The 23257-nt window shown below is 46.8% G+C and overlaps 1 protein-coding gene across 1 annotated transcript in view; it reads left to right on the forward strand.

Moving 5' to 3' along the window:
• Ca10 (carbonic anhydrase 10) overlaps positions 1 to 16653 on the forward strand; it is a 321979-nt gene extending 305326 nt beyond the window's left edge. Inside the window, exons 5-8 of the mRNA XM_012515259.1 lie at positions 1200 to 1272; positions 13149 to 13303; positions 14789 to 14963; positions 16631 to 16653. Of these exons, the coding sequence (XP_012370713.1) occupies positions 1200 to 1272; positions 13149 to 13303; positions 14789 to 14963; positions 16631 to 16653 (426 nt within the window). The remainder of the gene's footprint in view (positions 1 to 1199; positions 1273 to 13148; positions 13304 to 14788; positions 14964 to 16630) is intronic.
• Positions 16654 to 23257: the final 6604 nt, after the last annotated feature.

A 23257-nucleotide genomic window follows, 5' to 3' on the forward strand; every position in this document is an offset into this window, starting at 1 on the left:
GCTGCAAAAAGAGAGACAGATGGAAGGAAAATAAACAGTCTGTGCTTCCTCCAAACTGAAATTACCTGTTGCTTATCTAATAATAATCATCATCCACTGCGATTTTTCCCACCTTAAGCATAAATCAGGATTAAAATGTTGATGTGTCACAACATCCGATTAGCGGCGGAGGTGTAAATTGCAGAGCACGGCAGAGCTGAGCCAGGTAGGAAAGAAACAAGTAGATCAACAGCGGCTCAGAAAAGGCTGAGCACAGAAGGCACTGGGAAGAAACTTCATGGGCAGTTACCTGCAGCCAAAAGCAGTCTCACGAATGGCGGCTCCCCGGCTTGCCGCCCCTTGAAGCCTCTTCTCCTAAAGGAGGAGATTTACGGGTATAAACATAAAATGGGAATTAATCACTAAACATCTCTGGCCCATAATAGGCACCTGGTAAATATTTGTTGGATGGATGGGTGGGTGGGTGGGTGGGTGGATGGATGGATGGATGGATGGATGACAAGGTTTTGATATATTTAATTTATGTAATAATTAGCAATGATGCAACAAAGTTCTATATTATTTCATAGTGCGAATAGTGTGTTTTTTCTATCTCATGATACTCCTATTCCAGATACTCTCTCACTCCCTAGATAAATGTCCCTGTCCTAATGCGTCACTCCATGCCCCCTACTCCAAACACTGTGGTGGTTCTCCATGTCAACAGAACAAACTTGAGATGCCCAACATGGCTTCAAAACCTGCTCCAAGGCCGCCTCTTCATGTATCTCTGGCCTCAGCTCCTATCCTGTGCAGAAACGCTGGCTTAAGCATAACTGGCTGTCGCTTCCCCCCATGTCCTGCAGGCTTTTCCTTGCCTTTCTTCCTTTTCCACCCTCTACCACCAAAGCACTTCTAACTTCCCTTCCAGAGAGAGCTCACAGATTCCCCTGACAAGTAGGCAGCCTTCCCTTAACGTCCTCACACCCCCAACTATCACAACCCTCCTCACGATGCATGAGAGCCATCAGATCACCCACCATCTTCCTCTCTGGACTGGAGGATCCTACAGAGGAAGGTGGAGCCTTTGCTCTCCTAATTTCTGGGCAAAGACGACTTGACACATGGCAGGTACTTGGGAAATAGCGAGGCATGGACAGAGGGCTGGAGGTGGCGTTCATAGCTCTGCCCAGTCATTAATATTTTATTTTCTCCTCTAGGTTTCTGATTCATCAAACCCATTTCTTAATCGAATGCTCAACAGAGATACAATCACAAGAATAACATATAAAAGTAAGTTGGGCTTCATTCCCTGGCAGCGATTATTTACAAAGCTTAGTCCTGTCGGAAGGCAAGAAGCCAGAACCGATCATCTCCATGGGTCCCCATCAGCTTCATGATCCTTTCATTCTGGAGAGCCAGGGTTGGCTAAGGACTAGCTTGATTCAAGCAGAAGTCCCTAGGGTGTCATGGTCATCCACACCTGTCTAAGGCAAAGGTGATTATGGCGATGTGGTCATTGCCTTTCCATGGATTGGTCAGGAGCAGGGGACTCTGCTGTCTATAGTTGGGGCTTTGCCAGTTCTGTGATGAAGAAAGTGCCCACTGTGTGCTCTGCATCCAACCTGGGCCAGGTCTCCCTCTCCTGGGGCTGGGTCCCTATCCAGGAGCATCTAGGGAGGCATCATTTTCTTTCTCTGGGGCCTATGGATCTGGAGGACTCTTCATGGGTGGGAAACCCAGGCACTGGGAGTTTCCAGAGTGTTTCACCCTAGACTTCTTGGGCCGAAAAGAGAAGGCAACGCAAAGTTGCAGGTGAAAGAGAAGGGAAGGTGCTGCCGCCTTCCACAGCCAGCCAACGATGCAGCGAGGGGGCAGCACACCAAGAGACGCAAGAAATCCCAGCAAAGTAGAATGGAAGTCCTGGCCCTCTCACCCTGACCCTGTTTCCACATCTGTAAACTAAACACTGGATTTCGATTCTCTAAAGTGGTCTGGGCCAAGAGTTCTGCGTCAGGTGACACGAAAATAATGATTCCCACAAAAGGAAAATCAGCATGGAACACCATAACTCCCACCTTCCTTCCGAGGGTCCTTGGAGGAGCTTGCTTCACTGCTTGCGCCTGCAATAGCATGTGGAAAGGACAGAGAGGACATTTGCAGGTTTCACCTTGATTATTGGGAGGAAGAGGATGGTAACTCCTGCGCTCATTCATTCACTCATTCAACAAACATTTCCTGCAGGAACGTAATGGTAGCCCAGACCACAGGCCTGCCCACACGGGGGCCAAACCCCAGCCCTCCACACAGGACCCTGCTGGCCCCTCCCGTGCGAAGAGGTTGGGTGCTGGAGGGCTGACGAATGGGTCAATAGAATCGCTCTGCCTAGCTAGCAAGCACCTAGAAGGACGCATTGAGTTGTCTCCACACTCATACGCACGCACGCATGCACGTGCACACACATGCGCGCGCGCACATGCGCAGTGCCCTGGCTCATCGGTATCTTGCAGACCCCTCTCTAAGCCCGCACTTAGAAGGCGCCGCTGAGGGAGGTATTTCTCTCTTGAGCGTAAATAGCACATTTACAACGGCCCATAAAAGGCTATTATTCTTTTAACTTTTTTGATTAAAAAAGCATGAAAATTAAATAAAATGTTTTTAAATAATCTTGAATTTGCGGTTTAGAGACCATGAAAGCTATGGAATTGCACGTTAAGCCCCAACACGTAATCTGACAGATGCCTCTGCACAGTCATTAAGGGGCCTTTTCTCCCTTCCCCACGCTGAGCACTGGTCTGATTAATATTACGTGAGTGCCCTGGGCAAAGGGAAGGGGAGAGGGAAGGAAGGGAAGGGACAAAGGAGGGAAGAAGGGAGGGGAGGGTGGTAACAGGGAGGGAGGAGGAGGAGGCGAGGAGGGAGGGAGGGGGAGCCCCCCCAGGGGGCTCTGGAAGCTTTGGGCCTGAAGCTCTCTACCTCCCTCAGCACTGAGGCCAAGTAACTGTGGGACTGACACCACAGCAGTGACAAGCATCTTGGGGAAAGAGGCTCGGCTTGGGAGAACCAGGAGTCAGTGTCCTGCTAAGGCACTTATGCTAAAGGCAGGCAGAGCCCTCCCCACCCCTGCAGACCTCCTAGAACCATGGAGAGAAGCCATCGGGAGCACCTTCTACTCCTTCAGTTCCTCACTCTGTGCCTGTCAAGGCCATGGGGAAAGAAAGACAAATTGGAATGAGATTAAGAGACCTGGCCTACATGGGCAGAGGGGGCCGCCTCCAGCCTCGGAATAGCAGGTATTTTGTGCTCTTAAGCTCCAGCCGGGAATAATATAGCATCCCCCATAGAGACTTTTATCACTGAAGGGCTCGCTTCACAGGGATAACGGTGGCCTGATACGTGGGGATGGCCGGGACACCGCTACACCCAGGACACTGGTGGAAAGGGATTGATTTGCTCTGCGTGAAGTCACAGCTCCGCTCTCTTCCCGAGGCCTCCGGCCTGTGGAAGGTTGGCCCAGCAACCAACAAGAGCATCTGGAACGGAAGTCACTCAGAGGGACGGAGCCTAGAAGTCCCTCCCATGCCCCTGCAAGAAGCAGGGGTTCAGATCGACAAGCTCACCATACCACTACACAGGGGCTCCTGTTAGATGTCCTGCTTGCAGACTTCTAAGTGACATGGAGATAAGTCAAACACCCACACCCTGTCACCACATCAGTCACACTCCCCAGGGCCACCTGACCTCACACTCTGTGCTACTACCAACCAGCCCAGGGACTGTGGCTACCCAGAATTATACCTGTCATAGCTCCAAGACACCCGCCCACCTAGCTGCAGAGTCCCCACCCACATGATGTGCTAAGTAAGCATCAGGAGCATGGAGGTGCCAGTCACTGAAAACTCTCCACACTTTGGGGTCTGCACTACACATGCAGCACCTTGTGATATGGGTTCACTTATGATCATGGCTACAGAGGAACCCAAGGACACACAACCAACACTGGCTGTTGAAGTCAGCAACTTCTGCATAATAAGCAAGTGCTGGGCGCTAAGCACTGACATCTTACTGGGCCTGTGTGGGTAGAGTGGTTCGGCTCCATGTGACTGTCATCCTTCCAGGATCAGAGGCATATCTGGACCAAATAGTTCTCATAGTGCAGGACAAAAACTTGGGGCATTCCCTAAGGCTTTACCTTGAAACACACACACACACACACACACACACACACACACACACTGCTGTGCATTTTCCATTCGCCAACACCAGTCACGTGGCCGAATCTGCCATCAAAGTTCTCCCAGGGGGTTGGGGGTGAGTAGGGAGCAAATGTCCTGAACAGCAGTCTGTCCTGCCAGATCTGAAAGCAAAGGTTGCTGTGGCTCCCCCTGGGTCCCGTTCCTACTGTGTTTCCTTCCCATCTCACTTCTCTGCAGAGCAAGGAAGACTTAGCTCTGAGCTCTCAAAGCTAGTTGTAACCCTGGTACCTGGACATTATATGAAACTCGTCAGCCTCTTTGTCTCTTATTTGCAGCACTGGTTCAAAGTGAAGAGTCATCTTTTTGCCTTTTGCATTTGACTCCACTTGGAAGGGGCACAAAACACAAAGCTGAAGCAGTGGGCATGTCGCTCAGGCTCATCCTACTGGAAATGCTGGCCTATCTTTCCCTTGGCATGCGACCTCTAATGGAAATCAGAATCAGCCAGGATATCAGTGCCATGACTTGGCGTAGACAGTAACCAAAGAGAGCATAAAAATGGGCTCAGGATGGGGTGGGCCCTCTCTAAGTCCATCCCTTGGAGGCCATGTTATAATGAGAAACCATCCTACGACTTCAAGGAGAGTGACACCACCTGACACTCTGATTATTTGGCTGAAGTTGACAGCAGCAACCATTCAAAGGAGGAAGAGGAAAGCAGCCATTCAAATGATGAGGCCAGCACCCTGACCACAGAAAAGCTAAGCAATGCTTTGATAGATCAGGTGTGTGACAGGTGAAACAGAGCAGAGCCAAGGACGGCTGCACAGTTTTCAGTGGAGCAAGACTTGAAGGCAGACCTTTCCTTCCATGGGGATGGAGAAGACTGTGGATGTAGCATTTCTGTGGGCAGAAAGAGAATCACAAATTTGGAACCCGTGGTGCCTGGGATGTCTATTAGGCATCCAAGAAGAGATGTGGTGTAGGCAGTGGGGTGTGCAAGTTTAGATTCCAGGAGAGAGAACTGAGGATGTAAATGTGGAAGACACTGACTTCCAGATGGCATTTAAACTTGGGTGAGATCATGGAAGGAAGAATAAATAGAGGGGAGAGGCGGGACGCATCCTCACTTCTGAAAGAACAGCTCCCATCTTCATGACTTAGAACCAGAAAGCATTTCTAAAGATATCTTTCAGATCTCACCTTGGAAGAGACTCTTGCGTGACCAGCCATCAGCTGGCTGAAGAGGTGGAAGAGGGAGAACAGAACATGGAGAGCTGAGAGGAAGTCACCACAAAATGGAGGCTGATAGGAACACAGCCTGTTTCTCGGGTTTATAAAATGGGCACAGAGAAAGTGAATAGAGAAAGGGGGGAATCTTTTGTGTCAGTTGAGAAAAGTCAGGAATTATAAAAGGAAGAAAGAAGGGGAATCTTGCCAAGAAGAGAGGACCATTTCAGAAGCCATGCTGATGATGTTTGAGGCAGTGTGCTCTTGTGAGGAGAAATGGAACTATTGAGTAGACTTGGTCTCCTCTGGTGGACATACCACTGCCTTTGCTGTGTGACTTCAGACAGGCTCCTTAACTCTTCTGAGACATAGTTACCTAATCAGTAAAATGAGAACATTAGTACTGATGTTGAAAGAGTTGAAAGCATAGATTAAACAGGGTAATGAGTCCATTGTAATGAGTTGGGCAACGAATGCTTTAAACTCGGTGTACAATGTATACATGTGTGTGTGTTCCTAAATTGCTCTAAGGTATGTGCCTGTCCAATCCAGCCTCCTGAAGGGCAGGAGACAGATAACCATGCTGTGGTAAAGGTGAATATAAAACACTGAGTTTGCTTCTTTTGCATAAAGCGCAGGTCCTGTATTTGGATATAGTAATGACTTCATGCAATTCTAACTTCTTTCCTTGGAAACTTGGACTTCGTACATTTAAGTAAAACTTATAAAACACCCCGACTAACCAGGACTGACAATGAAAAAGACCAACCTGAATTAATTTCAGGGTGAATTTAGAAAGTCTTCTAAAGAAAACCCATTTTATTAAAATTAAATTCCCCTTCAACAGAGTGAGGGTCAAGATTGAATTCATGACATTGAAAAATGGCTTTTCTGAAAGGACTTTCCTGAGATGCTGATAATTTACTTGAACTATTTTAATTTTTTTAATGTAGTGCACTGGAATAATGCCTACATCTCTGTTTTCCTGTGTTAATTAATTAGCAGGCACAGAACCTTAATTACATAAAAGGTAACATTCATATCATTTTTATATCTACCTCATTTCATTGAAACGTTATTCTTAGAAAGGAAATTTCATGGTATTTTCATGGGGTGAAACTAATCTTTAATAGATTGCGAAGAACCTGCTTACATGGGTAAGACAGAGCAGTCAGGAGAACATTGCCTATTAATGAATATTTCCTTAAACATCCTCAGGCAGTGTATTATTTTGGTAGTTCCATTCTCCGTCAATTTCACATGCTTCTTTTATATCACAGATGGTAAATAATGGTGAGTTTTAAGCTAGTAGAGTCCAAAGGATCACAAACCCCAAATTAAAAACATTTGATTATGGTATTAGTACAGTATATGTCACCCCCGCATACCACTGAAGGTATTTGAGGGAGAGTTTAAACACAGCGTTCGGCCCTGAAAACATCTTTCTCAGCCTTCTCTGTCCATAACTTGGCTTTATCCCTGCGTACTCCAAAGCCCTGCTAAAAGATAAATGCATAGGCAGGACTGACAGCTAAAACTGCCTTCCACGTCAGGGTTCTTGAGGGAGTGGTCTCCCCGAATCTCCTTAGGGAATACAGTGTTACCTGTGATAAAATATCACTGAGGAGTCTAAGCAGATGCTCCAGGTGCCTTTTTCTATACTTAATTGAACTTGTATTTTCATTTCAAAGGAATGGCTTTGAAAATGATTTCACAGAACGAGAAACTCAGCCCACTGCTTGCTTCCCCTGTTGCAGTCTCAGTAGTTATTCGTGTCAGCAAGGAGCAGAAAGGGGGCGGTCTGCCTCCCAAAATCTGATTCTCGGAGGCCCCGTTTGTTCATTTATTATTTGTGTAAAACAACAACACAAATCATGTTACCTTATACTTTAGTAATTGCCTTTTCTCGTTGCAGTTGAATTTGCCTCAGATTACAAGAGGAAATGTCATTTCATAGACTAAAATGGCCAAATGGTTCAATATCGATCAGAAGCAGTATTGAGTTCAGGGAGAGTACTGTGCCTTTCTCTCATTGGTCCAGTTGACCTTGAATGAACCCCTGCACAACCTGAAAGAGGATAGGGTAGTAAATCCTAAGCCTGATGCCCAAAACAAAGGCCAGCATGGAGGCCCAGTCAGAAAGGTGTCCCCGCTATCTCGTCCTTTCGATTCCATCATGGTATGTTTTTCTTTAACCGCAACAACAAAGTCAACTTGGGAGTTGAAAGCAAGACAGAGAACTCCATGGAGTCTCACCATGGGCATATCATAAAGCCAAGAACGTAGCTATCAACTTCTGCAGTCACCTGAAAGGGTGAGTAGATCAAGCCATGGACCCTGCATAAATATCTTGTACTACTGGCCATCCAAGAGGTCTTCCTGCGCTGTAAAGATAAAGCAACCCATAAAAAGGAAATCACAACACTGTCATATTCAAAATTCCATCCACCAAAGATAAATTTGGCTGCACAAACTTGTTTATATAAAGAGGTGTTTTCGGATTTGTGAATCTCTTTTACCTGAAGATGGTCTTAGCAATAATCCACAATTGCCCGCATTAAGAGGTCACGTGACTTGGCCTTTCAGGAAGAGTACGTCTCTGGCAACGCCCCAATTAGACAATTAGAATTGAGGTTTGGACTGGGACTCCTGATGGCAGGTTTTGGATTTAGCCTTCTGTAGCCTGTTTTCTCATAAAATGGGTGGTGGGAGTGTAGATAGATGAGAGAGATAGATGAGATATGGTAAATAGGTAGGTGAGAAGATAGATAGATAGATAGATAGATAGATAGATAGATAGATAGATAGATAGATGCATTAATGGATGGATAGATAATGATAGGTGGATGGATAGATGATGGATGGATGGATGGATGGATGGATGGATGGATGGATGGATGGATAGATAGATAGATAGATAGATAGATAGATAGATAGATAGATGAGATAGCCTCTCTGTAACAATATCCATGAAAATTTATCTTCTTTCACTTTATCACTCTTGGTAAATATCCTTAAAGCAGGTACAGGCATGCACGATCTCTTACCTCTCTGCCAAGTCTATATATTTCTATTCACAAACATCTTTGACCTCCTCTAGATTTTTCCTCTCCTCACTGAGGCATAGAGCTGTAGACATTTGGAGAGGAGAATCCAGCTTCCTAGCCTTAATTCTCAGTCTTCTTTCTGTCTACAACACCCTGATGTGAACACCAACATACACAAAAGCATGGTTTCTGCTTGTGCCCAATACACACAGCAGTTTCTAGGTAACAGTTAATTCCCAGCCCATCGGGCTGTGGGAAGCACTCCAGGGTGCCCAGACACAAGGGCTGAAAAGTTCTGCTTTGTGCATGATCTGTTCTTGGGTTCCATCATCCCTGTCCTACCAAACTCACCAAGCAAACTTCCATGGGGGTGAAAATAAGATGAAAAAGAAAGACTGCAGTCCTCAAATTTCAGTGTGTAAAATAAAGAACATTGACGTAATGATTGTCTTGAAGCAGAGCACGGAGACAGGAGAACACGTGTTGCATGTTCAATGCATGCCAATTTCAGCAATGTAAATATCTGGGTAGAGACATGTTCAGTGTAGAAATACAGTAAAATCATAGGGGATGAAAATAGAACCCAAAGTCTCACCCTGATGATGTCTCAGGGTCTGACATGGAAGAGGGGGTGGTAAGCAGCATGTTTTTAAGCTAATGGTGTAGGCTGGAGTCTCAGAGACATTTTCCCATCTTCTGACAGATGTCACCTCCTCCTCTCTTGATTTCACCAGAGTACATTCATTCATGAACTATTCATTCTTTCTCATAGTCTATGTTCACTAAGCACCCACTGTGTGTGGACTTCCTACTAGGGTCTGAGGATTCAGAAATAAAGATACAGATCCTTCCCTGGAAGGCTCACAGCTCAGTGGAGATGACAGTCAAGTAGATAAGTAGTTGTTAGAGAGCTACTGGAGAGCTCATTCTGTAAATGCATGAAAGAGGAGGGCACCAACCCAGCTAGGAGAACCAAGGGTCCCTCAAGCAGACAACAGTGGTTATCCCAGGGATACTGAGCGAGGACACTGCAGTTAGGAAGGAGGTGACACCAGTACCATCCAATGTTGCTGAGTACTTACCCAGGCCTGACCTTGTGCTCAGTTGTACTTCTAAATTATGACTCTATTGTTCCTCAAACTACCTTGTGAGGCAAGTATCCCCACCATCCCTGTAGTACAGATGTGGAAACAGAGGCTCACATCATGACCTGCAGGCCTGAGGAGGGGCAGACCATCAGCAGAAGTCAGTATCCAAACACGGGCCTGAGTGGAAGGCTCAGCCCCTCATGCAGGGCCTCTCCCAGTTTTGTTGCATTTGAAAAGAAAAGGCAAAAGGCTGAGTGTGCGTGTTCCTGAGTTGCGTGCACTGCACAGCTGTGCGGAGGGAGCTCGGGCTCAGAAGCTGCCTACATGCTCTGATGTCTGTGGCTCCTGGAAAAGGAAGTGGACAAAAAAAAAAATCTTCCGGCAGGACCATAGCTGCTTGGAGCCTGGGATAGGAGCTCTCTTGGGCAACTGGAAGCTGCCCTCTGTCTGTGGAAATCCACTCACGTCCTCCTTGCTTCTTGCTTCTAACCTCTGCCAGTCCTAGCCCTTTCTGCAGCCCAGGGGCCAACTCCAGCTTCAGCAAAACACAGATGTTCCTTTTTTTCCACCCAACTCATGCCTGGAGAGTCCCTCTTTCTACTGCCTCCACCCTTCCCTTCTCCCTCCATTCTGAATAAAATAAAAATACAGCGATAGCAGCATGCTAGAGTGCCCAATACACTCCTCCTGCAAGCTTGGTTAAGCAAATCACATTGACCTTTAATAAAAATGTACCACATGTGTCCTTCTCTCATTTGATATGTTAATCTTCAGGCCAAACCATCGTCAAGTGCAAGCCTCATTCAGTGTAAATCTGATCACGCTATCCCCGCTTCCAACACTTCAGTGACTACGAATTGCTTCCAAGATGAAGCCCCAAGTTCTAGCAGAGCACAGAAGGGCCTCCTACGTGGCCTATGCTGAGCTGGCAGGGCTCCTTTCCCAACTGTCCCTCCCCCTGCATCTCGCCACGCTCTGGCCATTCCCAAGTGCGGAGCATCTCGACTTCCTTTGCCCTGTCTCTAGCATGATTTTGTCTGCAGTGTCTGGGCATCAAGCCCCTGCCAGCCACACGTTGATTACCTCCTACTGTTCAAGCGCAGCCCAGGCCAGCAGCTGGCTTCACCTTGGGCTGAGCTCCCCAACTCCTGAGGGGCCTGGTGACTCGTAGTGCTTCACTTTGTTATATCCTGCTCATCTTCACTAAGCTTCATGCATGACTCTTGTTAGAGAACCTAAGAAGCAGTTGCAAATGACGAACACACTACATAAGCTATTATACTGGAAGGTCCAGGTCCCAAAGACCACTACATTAGGGGTGTGCTTTGGACAGCATGACATTGTCCCAGGAACTTCTGACCAAAGAGGGTCTACATGTAGACCCAAACTGGTGTTATGGAGTCACTACTTCCCTCTTGGGCTTGTACTGGATCCTTAGTGTTTTGATGGAAAGCATTTTTTTTTTTAATAGAAAGTCCGTCTCCTTACGATTGGTTGGGTTGGCCTCCAAGATCAGCTTGACTGAGCTCTCTTCCTCATCAGCTTAGCATGGTCAGAGCCCTGTTCTGTTACCCCACCAGGGGAGCAGGAAGTCAGGAGGACCAGTTAGCGACAGAGCTGGCAAATGGGGTTACTGCTATCATTTTACACTGGTTTAACTGATTTGCTCATAATTTAAGCAACAAGCAAAGGAACACTGACATTCAAGTTCTCTTTGAAAAGATGGCTCTTGCTTACCAGAGAAAGCTGAAGGAGGCATTTCTAAGGGCAGAGAGGGAGGGAGGAGCCCTTGGCCTAGGAAAAGAGATTGACCGAGTTAATTTCCATAAGTAAGTGAACTTTTGCACCCATGCTATTGTCCATAGATATTTGTTTCACCCTGTGTTGCCTAGTTCTCCAACTAGGGTGATACAGACACCCATCTGTGTGGTTCATTATTCTAGCCCCAGAGCTGACCCTGCATCCAGCACAAAAAGCCACTTCATCACTATTTGTTGAATGACTGTATGAGTGACCTTTGCTTGGAGCTCAGAACTGGGTTCCAGGTTCTACCGGGCAGCACCAGCTTGCTGGGTGGCCTTGGGCTGGTTGCACTAGTTTCCTTGTCAGTGAGAATGGTAGTGTCTGCCTGACTCATTTCATGGGTCCACACAAGGTTCTGGCTGTGAGTGACAGCCCTTCTTTACTGTTCTGTGTGTGCAATATTGAACTTGAGAGATTATATCAATGCTGAAGAGTCAGTCCTCTCCCACTGGGAGTTGCACATGTGGATGAGAAAACCCAGGTGAACGCAGAGCCAGCTTTATCCTTCTGAAGCTAGAACTTGGGTCCCTAACGTGGATTCTCCAGGTCTAGTAGCCTGGCTACGGTAGTGCCAGCTTATGGTATCCCAGGGGACAAATACTTAGAATCCCTGGAGCCCAGAAGATATTAATGCCATGGACATAGTTGGGCCACTCTAGGACAGAAATATGGACTGTGAGAGAGGAGAGGTTGGCCTGGCTCTCGAGGACAGTGACACTGGAGGAGCAGACAGAAGAATCAAGAACAGAGCCTGAGAAGAAAAAGCCAGAAAACCAAGGGGCCAAACATGATGGAAGCCAGGAGAGAACAACAGTGTACAGAAAATAAGGGAAGTGGGTTAATCAGGAGAGAGGAAGGGTGGCAGGGTCACTATAACTTCAGATCTTAAAACCTCAGTAGGTCACATATTATGGCTTTCTAAAACTCAGCCAGTGATGATTTTAATTGTCTTTTTTCTCTTTTTCATTCAGCCTGATATGAACTTACCTGACTTATAATCAAAAAGCTGTATGTCATATCAAAAGGTATATGAGTGGGAACACCTCAACTAAGTGTAAAAGGAAAGGCTATGTTTATGGGCCCATGGGGAAAGATACACCAAAAGTGATATCAATTGTTGAACTTAACCACCAGATCTTGTGGTGGGATTTGGCCTGATTATTTTTCTTTGTAAAAATATTCATTTAATGTTCTTTGCATTAAACAATGTGGATTTTTTTTAAAAAATGGGAACCATGTAATCTTCCAAAGCGTCTGTGTTTTGTCCTTGTTGTGACCTTCATGCCTAGGAGTCTATATCTCAGGGACCATCATAAAGGACCTGGCTCTTGCCCATTTTCTTGGGATGCACTACACTACTTACAACTCACCAGTACCCAACCCCATCCCACAGGGTGAGTGTGCTTCTCTGTGTCCCTGCCATCCACACTGGCCACTAATCTGGTTGGCCACCAATATGGCATGGGTAAAGATGACATGGAGGGAAACCCTCCACCAACCTGGAGTGAAGATGTTTATGACCATTGCATGAAACTTTGTCATGTAAAGTGATTGAGATAGGGCCAGGGACATAGCTCAGTGGCATAAACACCTGCCTGGTAAACACAAGATCCTGTGTTTGATTCCCAGTGCCAAAAGAAAAAAGAACATTAAGATGGAGGGACAGGGTAGGGGGACTATTTGTTACTGCAGCTTGTTCTAACAGGTGTAGTCTTCTGGAATCCAGTGACAAAAAGAATATGTTGACAACACCAACACTTTCCCCAGGAGCCGAATTCTGAAGTGTTTCTCACCTTCTTTTCTAGACGATGCATATTTACTACAGGGACTTAATATAGAGGAACTCTATCCAGAGACCTCCAGTTTCATTACCTATGATGGGTCAATGACTATCCCGCCCTGCTATGAGACAGCAAGTTGGATAATAATGAACAAACCCGTCTATATCACCAGGATGCAGGTGAGCCTGTCTGCTCCATTAGCAGTCAGGGGTGATGACGTGAGGACGGGTGGGGGTGGTTCGGTGTCTGCTGTGTGAGGCCCACGGACACCAAGCTGCGTGGCCTTGGGCTGGCTGCACTACCTCTCTGATCTTAGTTTTCTTGTCAGTGACAATGTTAGTGTCTGCCTGACCCGTTTCATGGGTCCATACAAGGTTCTGGCTCTGAGTGACAGCGCTGCTGAAGCTAAGAGCCCCGGCAGGAGCATATTACCTCCCACTTCTGGAGGCTGAAGTCCAAGGTCCAGGTGTCAGAGGGCCTGATTTCTTCTGGGGGATAAGGAGGAATCTGCTCCGTGCCTCGTCCTAGCTTCTGGCGGTTTGCCAGACACCTTCAGAGCTCCTCAGCATGAGGGATGCCACCCCCATCTCTTCTGTCACCTTTTCACAGATTCCACCTTGTAGGTGGCTCCGTCTCTTTGCACATAGACACCAGGCACATTGAGTTAGAGGAGCCCACCCCCGCAGCCTCACCTTAGCTTAGTGATGACATCTTAGCAATAACCCTACTTCCAAGGTTCCGAGTTTGGGGGTATGATGGGGGCGCCCACACACCTCAGTATAAAGATCTGGCATCTGGCGCAGCTCAGCATGAGCTGCCTGCAGCCCCAGCCACCTGTCTGAGGAGAAAGAGCCGGCAAGGCTGGTTCACAGTGTGCTCCACAGGTGTGGTACTCCAAAGCAAAGGCATGAAATGAGTGATGTGGAAAACGTGCTCGGAAAACCCAGGTTTGTAAAAGTTGTGTTGATTTCATTGTGAAGGGGCTGCTGGGCCTTTTCGTTTTCTTTTTCTTTTTGAGACAGTGTTTTACTCTGCAGTTGAGGCTGGACTTGAGCTCACTATGTAGCTCAAGCTGGCTTTGAACACATAGAGGTCGTCCTTCCTCAGCCTCCTGAGTGCTAGGATTACAGGTGTGAACTGCTATGCCCAGCTTTCCTCCTCCTCTTCCTCTGTTTTCTTCATTGTCTTCTCCTGCTAGTGACTGTGTTCTCCTTCATGGTCCTGGGGTAAAATAAGACCTGGTACTCATAAAAAGAAATTGAATCTACCCAGATTAGTTTAGCTGCAGCCATCACTGAGGTCTGGGTAAACACCCATCCAGGAGTCAGGGAAGTACTGAACCACAGGCACCATTGCAAGAAGGAATCTCACAGAGCACCTGGATGGATTTCTTCCTTGGACAAATGGTGCAATGGAGGGTAAAAGTAAATGGCCTATTCAGAGAGACAAATGAGGTATTGAGCTAGAAGCCAATTCCCTCCAGACTTGGAAGAATTCGTGGCGAGGGGACACTGAATTCAGGCGAGGGGACACTGGAGGAGGCTCATGGCCTTTCGCAGATAGCTGGCACCATTCAGGCTGGCCAACATCTCCTCGGTCTTATCTCTGCCCCAGGGCATGGAAGAGAACTGCAGCTGCAGCTCACAGCTCTTCTCTCTCCTCAGATGCATTCCTTGCGCCTCCTCAGCCAGAACCAGCCATCCCAGATCTTTCTGAGCATGAGTGACAACTTCAGGCCCGTGCAGCCACTCAACAACCGCTGCATCCGCACCAACATCAACTTCAGCCTACAGGGGAAGGACTGTCCAAACAACCGAGCCCAGAAGCTCCAGTACAGAGGTGGGTGCCGAGGCTCGGGGTACAGGGCTTCCTGCCTGTGAGGGGAATCATGACTGAATGCCGATGACACCACTACTCCCATCTGCACGGTCCTCTCTGAGGGTGAAGTCTACCTGTCAGACCCAAACATGATGGTGAACACTCAAAGGCTAGATATGTATGGTATATATGGAGGGTTTGATGCCACGTATAGGAAACCTTTACACCCCTCTGGCTCAGTCAAGACAGTAATTTTTTATTGTCTTTTTTTTTTTTTTTGAAAGAGCCCATAAAAGGTGCTGAGGATATCTAAATATATATATATACTTTGCATTGCATTGGCTTGATCCATACACTAAGTTATTTAAAAAAAAAAAAAACAGGATAACAAGAAGCCTTAGAGCCTGGGACTCTGTCTCCTCTAAACAGTGAACAGAGGCACTGGGTGCCAGCCCATCTAATGCAATGAGATGACACAGTGTGTAAATATGAAGCCTGAGAGGCGGTTGTTAATGCCTCCTCTGGGGGCATGTAACATGACCTCTGCCTCCTGTAGCCTTCTGCCCCACACCCAGCCCTCTCTCCTCTCCTCTGCATGTGAGGCATCCATTGTTCACTGTGGCAAAGTGTCAGTGTGACAGGGAGGCAGCGGCAGCCTCAGGTCTTGGAAATAACTGTGCCTGGAAGGCTGGACACTGGAGTTTCTGACCTTCTATCAACTCGTGGGCCTGGCTTCTTCCTGACCCTCCCTGTCCCAATCTACATCAGCACTCATTGTAAGGGACAAATAAGAGCATGGACAAGGAAGCCCTTGGAAGCATTCCCATGCTCCCCACATACAGGAGCTGTGGTTTTTACCACGTAGCATTCAGAAGCAGAGGCCGGTGCTGCCCCCATCCATCACCTTATTCCTTCTCCTTTCTCCACATTGCCTCACTCACAAAGCACCTCAGCTACGGATTACCTGCTTCCTTATAGCCACAATTACTAGGGAAAAAGCACTTATTAGCACTGTGTGCTTCTAATGGGTCGGGCACATAGGGATGATGGGGACACAAGGGTCATGACGACAGATGAGGCTCTAACCATACAGAGCTCATGGTCTGGACCAGGAGCCAGAGTGCTTTGTTTAGTAATGGGATAGCAAGCAAATATCTGAGGCTTTGTGGCCTACACAGTTTCTGTCACACTCTAATGATTCACCTGGAAATTAGCCATAGACAATACGTGCTTAAACAGGCCAGCAGCGCCCCAATAAAACTATATTTACAAAAGTAACAGATAATGTGCTGGGTTTGGTTGTGGGCTTGAGTTTGCTCAGCCCGATCCAGACCAGCCACCAGCTAGAACTTTCTGTGATGACAGAAACCATCCGTATCTACATTGCCCACTAGAGGAGCTCCTAGCCTATTGAGGGTTTGGAGTGTGGCTGGTTTGATGCCACAACTAATTTTGTGTAATCCTTTTTTCATTACGGTAGTCATACCTGGCTAGTAGCTGCCATATTGGATAGTGCAGCTAGAAGGTCATGGGGAAAGAAGGTAGGAGATAAATAAGCAAGCAGGCATTTGTGAAACAGCCCCTTCCACTGTGCAGTAAGCCCCCCAAACTTGGTATAAATTAATTCAGTTGTGCCTTGTTTTGTGGTGTGTGTGTGTGTGTGTGTGTATGTTTTCTTCTCTTTCCAGTAAATGAATGGCTCCTCAAGTAGGGATCTAAGCCAAGGAGAATCCCATCTCAGTGAAATGCTCCAACTGTGAATTGATGTAACCAAGAATGTCCTCCTTCCTCCTTCTCTCCACTTCCTGCTCCCAAGCCCCACCCACTCCTTGGATCCGCCCCTTCTTCATGAGAAGTGTGTGCAAAACCATAGCAGAGGAAAGCATCTGTTATACACAACTCACATACACGTGTGTGTGAACATACCTACACACACACACAAACACACACTCATCCAACCTCCATGACAGAAAGTCAAGTTTCAAAAACAAAAGGCTCATTCATCAGAAGTCTTAGAAGAAAATAACCAGTTAACCCAATGACAATTTTGATACCACTTTCCTGAACTAAGAAACCTACCCAGTGGGACTTTTCATTCTTTGTACATAAAAAAATTCTTCCAAACGAGAGAGGAGCAAGCACACTTCTGAAAGTATCCTGTGGACTTTGTACCAGGTCATCTCCAGCAGTGTCCTCAGATCCTTCGAGAATGCTGGCAAGGGGCCAACGAGAACAAAGCTGACCAAGGACCCTTATTTCTAGATTAGGATTCTTCTGTTTACTCAACAACTTACAAAAGAAAACACAAAGGACAGACATTGAAGAGCTACACATTGTATATATATGTCACCGCAGACTATACAGAAATGGAATCATTTCCTTCTTTGTCACATATCTGTAGTAGGGTTTGCCAAGATCAGAATCGATCCATCTGCTGTTTGTTGTTTTCCAAAGGTCATCCGTTGTGTTTGGTTATCGTTAATAGCTCAATAAATGTATTTAACAAGTTAATTTCATTTTTCCAGCTTTGGTCTGTTCTCCTTTCCTCTGGGCGAAGCCCAGGCTCCATGCAGCTCCATCCTTTGAGTTCACTTGTTCCTCCACCTCCATGTTCTGTCCATCACAGCCCATTTTACTGAGTTTGTGGCAATCAGGAATGCATTTGCTAAGCAAGTATAACTTTAATTCCACTCCATGGCTCGATCATTCATACAAGGTGAGCTTCGGCCTGACCTAGCAGGCAGGCGACAGATTCCTTGCATTTCAAAACTGCCATCCCCCCTGTGATGCTCCCGTGAAGGAATGCACTTTGCCTTGTAAATTCCTGGGAAAGGGTGTCTTTTCTCTCCAGGTGCAGCCAGACCCCACAAAGTACAAACGAATGCCTTTCTTTTCTTGTTTATAATGGTCACTCACTGTGTTTGGTTACTGTCAAAAAAAAATCAATAAATGTGTTTAACAAGTTACCCAGGACCCCTGTCTGAGCTTATTGAGCAAGAGGATGCTCCCTGCTGATGCCTTGGTGTCCTGCTGAGTCCCCCTGCAATCGCCTCCAGCTAGCAGCCAGGCAGCCAGAGCCGCCAAAATGTCCCTCTGACCATTCCCAGGCCCTGGTAATTACACCCTGTGGAGAAGACATCCCGGCTTAGCTGTGGGAAGGGGAGACTCAGTGTGGGTTCAGTGGCCAAATGAAAACTAACTTTCCTCTCTCCTTTCTGTCACGAGCTCCAGGAAGAGGGAAAACATAGGCAGGGAGAATCCATGCCAAGGGCAACACTGACAGGCAGATTGAAAGCTTCACCCAGTGACAAGACCTGTTAACAATGAAAAACTCAAATAGCCGGTGACTTCCTCATGGAGCAGCCCTGACTGGGTTTTCTTGTTCACATTTGGCATCAATGTTAGCTACAGAACGGCTTTAGCCATCATGGTATCTAGGCCTTTTTCTAAGCAGTTGCGTTTGGGCCTGGAGGGGAGGTCAATGCTAGAGCACTTGCTCGGCTGGCACAAACCCGGGGCTTGATCCCTAAGCTTAAAGAGAAAAAAAAAAGACTGTAGACCTAAGCATTTGTATTTTTCCAGAGAACCAAACTCTTACAAAAGTTTGGGGTGAGCAGGTGGCAGTCTTTTTTTGTCTGGGTCTGCTTCTTTTCTGAGTTTAAATCTTCCCTAGTCTGCAGTGCCTAGCAGGGACACAGCATAACGCTTGAAGAACATAAAGAGCGCATCAACTTCACGCTGCCACTTGCCTGCTGTGTGACCCTAGGCAGGTGACTTTGTTTCTCTGATCTGAGCATTGAAAGTGCTAATAAGCACCTCCGTGAGTTAGGAGGCTTCAGAGCATTACGTAAAGCAGTTAGCAGGATTCCTGCCCCACCTGATTCCTAAAAGATACCAAAAGCACATTTGTGTGAGCAGTTGTCTAAATCCCGCCACAGCGCCCCCTCTGGCCAGGTGCCAGTATCCATCACAGTGGGGCCGGCAGATTAATACCCCACAAGAGCAACAAGTACTCAGCCATGGAGACCAATGTCTGTTGAACAAGGGGCACAGGCAGGGAAGAATGGCAGAGCCTGGGATCCTGGCCTCTGTGGTGCCACCATTGTCCTCTGTGACTCCCATCCCTGGGAAGGACCCTCATCTGTAAGCAGCTGGGACGCAGGCACTGCCAGCCTTTCCATCCCTCATCACTCCCAACCACATGTCTCTCTCAGTTCTACATCTATAGAGAACAAGGGGGAGAAATCCTCCCTCCGCAGCATGGCATGGGCCAAGCAGGACTCAAAGAGCAGGGACCTGGTCCCTGCCTCCCACTTTATGCGGCGCCCCTAAGCGCTGCTTCTCTACAACACTGGGCTTGCTGAGCCCTAACGGTGGAAATACAGGCACTTTGCCCTCAAAGCATTTGGGAGTAGTAAAGATTAGTTAGATGAGTAGCTCTCTACCTCTCCCTTAAAACACATAAAAGCATCAAAGTCCTTTGGGATTTAGCCTGGTGGGGCCATGAAGGTATAAATACCCATGGACACATTCTTTGGTATGAGGCCTCAGGAAGGGGTGGGTAGCAGTGATATCTCATTTGCAACATGTCCCCTGGCAATCAGATCCTAGGGGACAGGAGACTCACTTTCCTTCTGGAGAAGATACTTGCAGCCCTCCCCTCTAGGACACGGAGGAGGGAAGTTTACATCCCCACAAGAGAATTCTTGACAAATTAAATGAGAAAAGACAGTGTAGAAACCACATCCCCCTTTGGGAGACACATCTTGCGGTTTCCAAGGCCATCCCTTCTCCTTGGATCGTTTGGTTTCCATGGCGACATCAGGACAACCACAGCTCCCTGCACGAATGAGTGTGGAATGTGGCGCAGGACAGCACAAGGACAACGTGGAGCCTGTGCAGGACCGCAGACCTCTGTCCCAACCCACACAAGAACCACAAGGGCAGCCCATGCCAGCACCCCAGAGTGGCCCCTTCCCACTGGGCCCCAGAGCACATAAAAGTACAGGAGGGTAACCAAGGGCTCCTGGTCCAGAACACCTAAGAGTGAGACCTGTAGGGGCAGAACTCACAGCACTGCATTCAGCAGCTAGCAGGTGGAACATAAGTGGAGCTCTGCCAGCGTCTCAGTAAGCCCACACCCACACATGCTGGGTTGCACATGCCCTGTAACTAAGCAGACTCATCTCGTGCCACCCACTCAGTGACCCAGGACATCATCATGATTGCTGTCCTTGAGTTATAAACACAGAGATAGGCTTCTTAAAGACCAGTGACAGGTTCAGGGTCACACTGCTCCTACATGGTAAGGCCTGACCCAGCTCTTCAAAGCATCAGTGCCATGCAGGGACTGGTTCAAAGGTGGGTTTTTCGACTCTACTGCAGACCTATTGGCTCGCAGAGGCAGAGCCCCAGCCATGTGTGGTTTAACCAGCCCCTCCAGGAGGCAGTGATGCTCACAAAACTGTGAGAACTCCAATAAATCAACTACTCATTCCTGCAGCATCCCACACTAAAGGTTCCCAAATGCTGCTGCCCAGTAGAATCCTCTCAGCATCATGTCTACCAAGTTTACCACTGCGGCAGCCAATGGCAGGATTCCCTTCTTTTTGAAGGCTGAATAATACTCTGTGCATACACACCTCACTTTCTGTCTGCATATATTGCCATTCATCCATCAATGGACATGAAGGCTTCTTCTGTGTTTTTGCTCTTATATAAAGGGACAATGAAGATGGGAGCACAGATATCTTTTTGCAATCCTGACTACAGTGCTTTTGGTTATATACGCAGAAGTGGGATATTTGGATCATAAGTGGTTCCAGTTTTAATATTGTATAGAACCTTCTTACTCTTTCTACTACAGCTGTACCCATTCACATAAAAGGCAACAAGTGTTTCATTCTACAAAAGAAACACTTCTTGCCTTTTATCTTCTTGACAATGGTCATCCTCATGGGTATGAAATGATATAGGCTTGGATTTCCATTTTCCCTGATAATTAGTGATTTTTTTTTAATGTATTTAGTACAGGGTTTAAAGGGTCTCATTATACAGATCGTACTCATGGTGATCCTCCAGTTTTCACCCTCCCAACCACTGGGATTATACCATGCCCAGTCGCAGTCGACCTTTCAGTGTGCCCTGGGGCTGGAGCTGGCACAGCACACTGGGGATCGAGCCCCAGTCCCTGAACCTGCCTAAGCAGGCACTTTAATCCACTGAGCTATCTGGTTGGCCTGATAATTAGTGACTTTGAGCACCTTCACATAGGCCTATTAGCCATACCCATGTCTTCGTTTGAGATATAATTAGTTAGATCTTCTACTCAAGTTTTAAAAAGATTATTTGGGTGTTTTCCTTTTTGCACTTGATCTTGGACATGCTAAATGAGAGCAATGCTCTCAGCCATGTTGGGAATCTAAAATATTCAAACTCTCAGAAGCAGAGGGTAGGGTGGAGGTGTAGGGACTAGTGGGGGAAGTAATCCGGGAGGAACTGGCGTAGAGGTACTCAGTCTTAGTTATGCAAGAGGATTGAGCCCCAGAGAGCCACTGTGCACCCTGGTGCTTGTAGCTAACGGTGCTGGCTACATCAATATTGAAAAAGAAAATACTTAAAAATAGGAGGAAGATCTTAGATTCAAAGTTCTTCTCACCAAAAGGGTGGAAGGGGTAATCCTTCAGAGGTGATGATTTAGTTTCAAGTTCATTAAGATGTACATACATCAATAAATATGACTTCTTTGCACAAAAATCATACCTCAGCAAAATATAGAATAATGCTTTTAAATAACCTCCTGGGAAGCTTTTTTTAAAAATCCCAAAGTCCAGGCCTCAATTAGGATATTGGGAGTAGCCTCAATTAGGATATTGGGAGTAGCAGGATTCAGTATTTTTGAAATATCTTCAGATAATTCCAACATGAAGCAGAGTTTGGCAACTCCATGGTTGTCTAAAAGACCTTCTTGGGGAATGGTTCACCTCTGAAGAGCGCCCAGGGACCAGGGGTCCTAAGAGTCCATCTCCTTCAGAATCACCCCCTCATCCTTATGCAGACGGTAATGTATGATCTCCAAATGTTCCCCAACTCCCTCTTCCTTCTCAAATCTTCACTTAAGAAATGCAGAGTTTGAATAACATATCTCTTCCCCACTCCTCTCTCTTTAAACAAAAGAAGCATAGGATTTGCAACTATGGCTCAGCCCCAGAATTCTAAAACCCTAATTACTCAGTTTACCCTAATTACAAAATTTCCAAAACCTTCATCTATAAGGAACCAACAAACACAAGCTGAGAGTCAAGAGCCCAGAGTTTGGGAAGATGAGCTGGGTACATAATCCTAAATCACAGGCAAGTTATAGCCTGCCAGTTCTAACTTGAGGGTGTTTGTTCCCTATAACACTTCCACCCCCCAATCCCTCAGCCCTGGGACAAGCGCCCTTCCTACTTCCCATCATCTCAGGCCCAGCCTACAGCAACATCCACCCAACAGTTCCTCCCATCTGCAGTTCCAGAGAAGTAGAAGATCTCGGGCCAAAAATACAAAAGCATCCACACTTTGCTCTCAGGCCCCAGAGCCTGAGTCCACCCTGAGGAGAAGCTGGAGGAAGCTTAGACCAGGCTGAGGTGTAGGTAAAGGACACTCCTAAATGTGATTTAGAAGCAAAACCGAAATACAAAGCTAAACAGAAAACCAAAGGGACAGTGCTCAGATTGATTCAGTAGAGAAACAGATTCCAGAACAAAGGTTTCCTTGATCTCCCCGGGTGTGTTTAGGAGATGCCTTCTACCCTCTGAGTTCACACAACATATTGATTGTATCTCCAATATCTACTTCATTTTGCATGAGAAACGTCATCTATAAAGAACTTCATGTGTTTCTGTGTTCTCCTGCCCATGCACACCAACTAGAAGTCCCCTGAAGGTAGAAATGATCTCTCCTTTTATTTTTGTATCTCTCCCTCCTACCCAAGAAAGAGAAAGAAGCTAGGCATGGTGACACACACCTGTAATTCCAGCACGTTGGAGGCTGAGGTAGGAGAATCACCATGAGTTCGAAGCCAGCCTGGGCTACGCAGTGAGTTCAAAGCCAGTTTAAACTACATAGTGACTCCCTGTTTGAGAGAGAGAGAGAGAGAGAGAGAGAGAGAGAGAGAGAGAGAGAGATCATATCATGTTACATTGCAAACAGTAGATACTCAAATCATTGAAATACAGGATTTTCCTACAGAACAGAATATGGTATTAGATTCTCTTCAGTGCAGAGTTATTGAGCTCCTCCTACATACCAAGTAGGTACCAAGCACCATGCTG

The sequence above is a fragment of the Octodon degus genome, unplaced genomic scaffold, assembly GCF_000260255.1.
Source record: "Octodon degus isolate 3935 unplaced genomic scaffold, OctDeg1.0 scaffold00056, whole genome shotgun sequence".
Taxonomy (NCBI): domain Eukaryota; kingdom Metazoa; phylum Chordata; class Mammalia; order Rodentia; family Octodontidae; genus Octodon; species Octodon degus.